General features: G+C 41.3%; 1 protein-coding gene across 1 annotated transcript in view; it reads left to right on the forward strand.

Annotated features, from left to right (window-relative positions):
* The window catches only part of LOC119427190 (cyclic nucleotide-gated cation channel beta-1), a 174,665-nt gene that overhangs the window by 22,387 nt on the left and 143,800 nt on the right, over positions 1-8,478 (forward strand). The window contains exons 8-9 of the mRNA XM_037694773.1: positions 4,768-4,856; positions 4,978-5,026. Of these exons, the coding sequence (XP_037550701.1) occupies positions 4,768-4,856; positions 4,978-5,026 (138 nt within the window). The remainder of the gene's footprint in view (positions 1-4,767; positions 4,857-4,977; positions 5,027-8,478) is intronic.

An 8,478-nucleotide genomic window follows, 5' to 3' on the forward strand; every position in this document is an offset into this window, starting at 1 on the left:
GAGAGCAAACAACAGAGAAGGGAGGGGTAGAGGAGCCAACCTCTACAAAATAATAATAATAATAATGTAATCACAATGTCAGCACTGTATGTTTCCATACAATTAGTCTCTGCATTTAACCCATCCACCACCAGGTGGTGCAGTGGGCAGCTATTGAAAGCGCCCGGGGGACATTTTGGGGATGAGACGTGCTGCCCAGAGACACCACGTGATGTGCAGTGACTGGGGATCGAACCTGGGACTTTCGGGTCCCAAGCCGGCTGCCCTGCCTCTACACCATCTCGGCCCCCAATAGACAAAGGAGATGGTCATTGATTTCAGAAAAAAATCTTCAGTTGCAGCTCCCGTGGTTATTAACGGTGAAGCTGTGGAGATGGTGCAACAATATAAATACCTAGGAACTGTTCTTGATGATAAACTGACCTTTGACCTCCATGTGAACTCCCTTTGTAAAAAGACCCACCAAAGGATGTATTTTTATCAGAAGCTTTGTGGTTTTAATGTCGATTCAACTTTTATGAGAATGTTTTATTCATGTTTGATTGAGTCTATTTTAACCTTTACCTTCATCTGTTGGTTTGGACTTTTGACATGTAAGAACAGGAGCAAACTCTCGGGGATTGTCAAGATGTGCAACAAAACTGCTGGTATAGACCTACGGAACCTTGCTGACCTACACAAGGTGAGGTCAGTGAATAAGGCCAGGCAGATTCTGGCAAATCCTGATCATCCACTCCATGGTGAGTTCAGGTTGCTTCCATCTGGATGCAGGTTTCTGCAACCCAGATGTAGAACAAACATATTGAAAAACTCATTCATCCCCGTAGCAATCAGGTTTCTCAATGAACACTAATTTCAATACTGTTGCTTTAATGTCTTAATGTCTTATGTATATATGTATGCGTATGTATTTATGTGTATGTGTGTATGTGCATGCGTGTGTATATGTACACATCTACTGACTGTGAAACTAATTGCCCCTCGGGGATAATAAAGATACTTGAACTTGCAGTTCCTCCCTCCACCCACCCAAGTCTTTTGGGGGGGCTTTTTTGGGGACACCAGGGGCGTCCTTGAGGGGGAGTACTGTATGGATGGCACCATCTTGTGGGCCTTCCCTGTCTGTGTACCTTTGTGTGTGTCTCATTATTCTTGATTAATTTCACCTTCCATTCCCAGCTGTTTGTAATCACGTTCTGTCTTGTCTGTGTATTTAAGCTTGTCTGTGAGTCTTGTCCTTTGTCGCGTCATCGTTGGGTCTTCCTTGTCCTGTACTGATGTGTCCTGTCATGTTCCGGTCTCAAGAGTGTGAATTGCTGCCACATCAGCCATTTTGGATTATTGTTATTAAATACCTATGTTTTTGTACCTCCTGCGTCCAGAGTCCTGTCTGTAACTATTGGGTTTGCTCCTTGCCTGATAAATCCTGACAACAGCTAGCTTCAAGCATTAACCTTTAACTTAACTATTAAGCATACAATTTAATTATGACAGAAAATGAAGGATTTACCTGCAGTTACCTTCATACAGATGAACATGTGGTACTTCCTGTTTATAACTGTTGTATTCAGCCGCTCATGAGGTTGGCTCAGGTCTTTATCATCGTTTACAATTTTTCAGACTCAGTTTAGTCTTTGGAAATGGAATAATCTATATTCCACCCTCTACACACTCAGAGTAACACGTGTCTGAATTGCATGTTCTCCACTGACAACGTTGAATCATTTTTTCTAATGATTTTTCACAAAATCTCTATGACTGTGAAGCATTCATAATGCAAAACTCCAACAATGTTGTGGGAGGAAAAGGGGGTGCAGCTTCTGCAGGTAAGGGGTGTGTCATTCTGGGACAAATTGTGATCGCTGATTGGGCAGTTGCTGACATGCCCGTTGGGTTGATTGACAGGCGACATTGAGGATCCAACTCATGCAAAAAAATCAGATTTTACTGGCCCATTTAAGAGTGTCATCTTTTCTTCCATATGTATTTAAAATGTATTCAAAATTTTTGGTAAATCTAAGATTTGAGAATTAAGCTTCCTTACAAAATCCTAATGATGTTGTTTTTTTTTTATCAGGGGTGCCGAGTTCAAATTCCAAAAAGAGTCTAGAATCGCCACTGGTCATATAGTTGTTTAGACGAACATTTGTCTGTTTTCAGAAGACATTGTGTTTTTAGACAGAGAAAAAAGAGTAGCATTGATTCAACTTTTATTTATACAGGTTAGTCTCATTGAATCATGAGGACACATTTACAAGAGAGACCTGTTTTAGACAAACAGAAGATAAGGTACAGAAAACAATAAACAGCACACAACAATAAAATGTAAATAAAATAAAAATAAAAGTAGTGTTACAAACAATAAAATTAAAGTGCCTTATAAACAAGGTAAAATACTAAGAACAAGTGTTGGATTAAAAAAAAACATTGTTTCATCTCTTTTTTCAAATAACCACTCTGAGGGCACAAGAATATTTTTCAAACCAGTTTACTTGCAAGGGGGCAGAGTTCAAAAACAGGCTTATACAGACACTTGCCCACGGACAGTATAAAGAAGTTCCTTTTTATAATGCTTGTCAGACAGAGACAAGGTCAAGACAACTTCTGCGTTCCAGCTTACAGACGACTGAGGTCTTGGAGTTTATCAGAGAGACAAGCTCTGTACACACAAGGAACTCTAACGCACACAAATTAGTTTAACAATAGTTACTAATAAACATCCATAACCTTTACCTAAATTCCCCTGACATTGTTAAATCCACAAACTCAATAGGAACTCAATGCATGGTGTCAAGTGTTGTGCATTTCAGATGAGGTATGAAGTCAGTTTTCATCACCTAAAATAAGGTTTAGCACAGTATAAATCACAGATCCCTGAGTATGTGTTCTGGAAAAGTAAGAAAGGTTTATTTACTAAAACTTCTGAAAAAGCAAGAAAGGTTTATTTACTGAAACAAATCTAAATAATAGTATGTAACAGTGTGTGAAGTCTTTCTAATATACTATGTGTTAAGAGTGTGAACTTTAAATGATTAAGAATAAATGAATTAGTTACTGACTAAAAGTGAATAGAATTGATGGTCAAAAGGTCAAGTTCACAGCTTAATGTTCGAGTTATTGGGATTTACTCATTATATTAAATTTGGTATTTTTAAAGTCGTAATTAATACAATTTAGGAGTTTCCCCATTTTTGCTGCATTATGGGATTCTGAAGATGCCTTTATATATTTTTTTCTCCTTTTTGTTTGATAGAGTTTTTGAACACACTTTAGATTTTAACTTTTTAATTTTTAATTTTTTCAACTAAATTTAATTTTTTTACTTTTATTTTTATTTTTCTGACTAAACTTAATTTTTTTACTTTTATTTTTCCAACTAAACTTAATTTTCGATATTTCACTCCGGAGGACTCTGGGAACACAAGATAAACTCGAGATGCCGGCTGACGGCTCATCGAGTCCAGTAACGAGCTTCTGAGTTTCTGAGTGTTCTCTGGGGTCTCGGAGCAGCAAAAGTTTTCCCCTGAACCTAATCACCTTACCTTACTTTGGCTCAACAGAGTGAGGATTAATATATTTCTATTTTTCCTCAACAGAGCTTATGGATTTATAATTTTCTGTTTTTACTCATTGGAGTTTCACAGATTTATAATTCTTTGGTTCAGCTCATCAGAGCAAAGGAATTACATCACGATTGGACTGTTTCACCCCTTGGACATCAACCAACAATCAACAGTAACACCTTTCAAGTAACAAGTGGACTTTTGACTACTGACTTTGCTATGTAACCGAATAATCACTATGGATTTCTGCTATAACGCTGTTCCCCTGCAAATCATTGATTAAAGCAAAGCAAAACGTAAAATTCTGGATTCTTATTTCAATACCCCTTTGTTCATGGAAGTGGAGAACTTGGTTCAATGTTAACAACAGAAGTTCGGGAGGTTTTTAAGGGTTTCGTAGCTTTGAGTATAAAACAACATCCAGGAATCTTACTCCTAGATTCCAAAAAACCCCAGATCGGATAACAATTGCAACGCTATATTAGGAGATGAGCTACCGTGAACGTGCGCTTCCTTGTCTGTCGAACGTCCCCACTTCTGCTGCTAGGTCGGGCGAGGCACGAGGTGAGATTCTGGGTGTGGTGCATGGATAGGAGGTAGTTAACAGTCTGGGTGAATCATCTCAACACAGCCTTAGACTAAACCGTCCTAAAAAACAGCTACGGGTAAAACCTGGGCCTTAGGATTAGTTTTAGACCCCTTGGTGGAGAAGGCTGCAGTGAGGGCGTGGCACGCGTCCTGTGTCTACCTCACTAGGGTAAGCAAAACAATGGATAAGATAGGAGGAAGGACAGTTGGTACCAATGTTCTGTTTGAAAACAACATCCCTTTCGTTTTATCAGCATTTAGTACCAGCTTGAGATGGAACAAATCTGACTGCATTATGTCAAATGCACTTTAGAAGCTGGAAAACCTTAGTAACTGTTCTAGCTTGACAATAAACAATTGTATCATCGGCATAGAGATGTAAGGAGTCATCAGGAATGTTCTGACCTTTATTACTTGTAAAAATTGTAAAGAAAGTGGGACCTAAGACTGAGCCTTGTGGTACACCATTATTGACAGTTAAATAGCTAGAAGTACCATAGTGTTGAACACATTGCCATCAATCTGAGAGATAATTAGAAACCCATAGTGCATTGTTTTAGTTGCAATAAAGTGAGAATGGTGCATACATCAGCTATATTTGTTGTTTACCTCATAGCATGATGGACTGGATCAAACACGGGATTGTAAAAGTGGTTCCTCAACCAGAGATCTACTCAAAGACTGATGGAAACAACAAGACTAAAGGTTTCCTCATTTCTTATGTTGATTTAGATTAGTCATTTAATTTGAAATATAAATTTAGTTGAATTATAATGTTGGAAAATAAATTGTGCTAACACATTTTGTTTCTTGTAAACCACAAAAGTTCTGCCTCCAGCTCCTCCTCCAGCCACCCAGTCAACCACAAAGACTGAGTAAGTCCATACTTACAGTATTTCAATGTTTACCATTCAAAACTTCTAAGACAAAACCATACAATCACTTACATGATCATACCATATCATACCATTTTATTTCTAAAGCACTTAAAATACATCATAGCAGCCGACCGAAGTGCTGTACAAAAATAAAAACAAAAAACAACAGTAAAAAATAAGATAACTATAAAAAATTTTGAAATCAAAACATCACAAGTAAAATAATACAATATTAAGACGCAGATGCTAGCTCACTCTAGGTTAAAAGCCAAAGGGGGAAAAAAAAAGTTTTTAAATGAGTTTTAAAAACAGAAAGTAATGGGGCCTGCCTGACCTTCAGTGGCTGCTCATTCCACAATTTAGGAGCCAGAGCTGAAAAGGCTCTGTCTCATCTAGATTTACAAAAGGTATTTGGGACTGCTAAAAGCATCTGGTCAGACAATCTAAGAGCATGTGATGGCATATAAAGGTGAAGTAGTTCAGACAAAAAAGAAGGACTAAGACCATTCAATGACTTAAAAACAAACTGTAGAACTTTTAAATGGATTTGAAACTGGACAGGAAGCCAATGAAGGGACATCAAAACTGGAGTTGTGTGCTCCCACCTACTTGCACTAGTTAAAAATCGTGCAGCAGCATTTTGTACCAGCTATAAATGTAGGGGGGCCTAGCTGACTCAGATCAAAAGAGAGTTACAATGAACCAGACGTGAAGTAATAAAAGCATGGATTACTGTCTCTTAGGTGGCACCTAGAAAGGAGGGGCTTGAATTTTGACAGTCACCTTTGAAAGAAAGAGGACTTAACTTTGCTGTTGACATGGCAGTTAAGTTTCAGGCAGGGGTCCATTTTCACCCATACATTTGTAACAATTAATTTTTCGTGTGGGGCCAGAGGAAAAATCAAAGATTGGGAAACTGCTAGGACCACTGGATTTAAATATCATAACCTCAGTCTTTTTTTAATTAAAATGGAGGAAATTAAGTGCTATCCATCCTCTGATGTCATCGAGACAGTCCGGGAGAGACGGAGTGGAGCCATTATGTTTCCAAGGGAAGTAGACTTGACAGTCATCTGCATATACATTGTAAATGAAATTGTACACCATGATTTCTGAAAAAAAACCTCTGTGGCAGAAGATAAAGTGAGAACAGGAGAGAACCAAGAATAGAGCCCTGGGGTACTCCTCCAGGGGAGGGCAGCAGAAGCAGAGGTAAAATTATCCATCATTACACTGAAACTTCTACCAAAAAGGTAGGACCTAAACCACTGATGAGCTGAACCAGTGATGCGACCCACTGCTCCAATCTGGAGATGAGAATGTCATGGTCGACTGTGTGTAAAGCAGCTCTTAAGTCTAAAAGCACAAGTAAAACACAGCTCCCAGAATCTAGTGCTAAAAACATGTACTTAAAAACCCTTAAAAGAGCAGATTCAGTGCTATGGTACATTCTGATCAGAACTAATCCATCCACCCATCCTTCCATTATCTTCCGCTTGTTCTGAAGTCGGGTCGCAGGGGGCAGCAACTTGAGCAGAGAAGCCCAGACATCTCTTTCCACAGCCACCTCTTCCAGCTCCTCTGGGAGGATTCCAAGGCGTTCCCAGGCCAACCGAGAGACATAGTCTCTCCAGCGTGTCCTGGGTTTTCCCCAGAGTCTCCTCCCAGTCAGATATGCCCGAAGCACCTCCCTAGGGAGGCGTCCAGGGGGCATCCTTAGCAGATGCCCGAACCACCTCAACTGGCTCCTCTCGATGTGGAGGAGCAGCGGTTCTACTCTGAATCTCTCTCGGATAACCAAACTTCTCACCCTATCTCTAAGGGAGAGTCCAGCTACCCTGTGGGGGAAACTCATTTCAACTGCCTGTATTCACAATCTCATTCTTTTGGTCACTACCCAGAGCTCGGGACCATAGGTGAGGTTTGACCAACGATAGGACTCGCTTCTCCAGTACCCCTGAATGGACCTTCCCATGGAGGCTGAGGAGAGTGCTGCCCCTATAATTGGAACACACCCTCCAGTCCCCCTTTTTGAAGAGGGGAACTACCACCCCAGTCTGCCAATCTAGTGGCACTGCCCCCGATGTCCACGTAACGTTGCAAATGTGTGTCAACCAAGATAGCCCCACAACATCCAGATTCTTAAGGAAATCAGGGTGAATCTCATCTACTCCTGGAGCCCTGCCGCCTCGGAGCTTTTTAACTACTTCGGCAACTTCAGCCACAGTTATGGATACATCAACCCCAAAGCACCTCAACTCAGCTTCCTCCATGGAAGACGTGCTGGTGGGATTGAGAAGGTCTGAGTAGTATTCCTTCCACCTCCCGATGACATTACTGGTTGAGGTCAACAGCAGCCCAACTTCACTGAATACAGTGTTAGTAAAGTACTACTTTTCCCTCCTCAGCCATCTGATGGTTTGCCAGAATCTCCTCGGAGCCGACCGAGAGTCGTTATCCAAGTTTCACCAAACTCCTTCCACATCTGAACTTTTGCCTCAGAAACAGCCAAGTCTGCGGACCACTTGGCCCTCCGGTACTCCCCAGCTGCCTCCGGAGTCCCAGTGGCCAACAAGGCCCAATAGGACTCCTTCTTCAGCTTGAAAGCCTCCCTAACCCAGGGTGTCCACCAACAAGTTCATGGATGGCCACCACGAGAAGCACCGACAACCTTGCAGCCACAGCCCAAGGCAACCACCTCAACAAGTGAAGTGTGGAACATGGCCCACTCAGTCTCAATGTCCCCCACCTCAGCTGGGATGTGATTAATGCTGTCCCGGAGGTGCACGTTGAAGACCTCTCTGATGGTTCTTCTGCCAGGGATTCCCAGCAAACCCTCACTACACGTTTGGGTCTACCGGGTCTGCCCGGCATCTTCCCCCACCATCTGATCCAACTCACTACCAGGTGTTGATCAGTGTTTCTGTGGTCTCTGTTTGCTGGTAAAAGTCAGTGTTTCTACAGTCTTTGTCTGAACATTGAAGTCAGTGTTTATGTGGTCTCTATTTGATGGCAGAAGTTAGTATTTCTGTGGTCTCAGTTTGATGGTAGAAGACAGTGTTTAGGGTCTCAGTCTGATGGTAGAAAGCAGTATTTAGTGGTCTCTGATTGATGGTAGAAGTCAGTGCTTATTTGTTCTCTCTGTGTGATGGTAGAAGTCAGTGTTTCTGTGGTCTCTCTCTTTGAGGGTAGAAGGCAGTGTTTAGTGGTCTCAGTCTGATCGTAGAAGGCAGTGTTTATGGTCTCTGATTGGTGGTAGAAGTCAGTGTTTCTGTGGTCTATCTCTATGAGGGTAGAAGTCAGTGTTTAGTGGTCTCAGTTTGATGGTAGAAGCCAGTGTTCATGTGATCTCCCTCTCTGAGGGTGGAAGGCAGTGTTTAGTGGTCTCAGTCTAATGGTAGTAGTCAGTGTTTCTGTGGTCTCTGTTTGATGGTAGAAGTCAGTGTTTC

This window comes from Nematolebias whitei, chromosome 2 (assembly GCF_014905685.2).
Source record: "Nematolebias whitei isolate Nwh7 chromosome 2, NemWhi1, whole genome shotgun sequence".
NCBI lineage: Eukaryota > Metazoa > Chordata > Actinopteri > Cyprinodontiformes > Rivulidae > Nematolebias > Nematolebias whitei.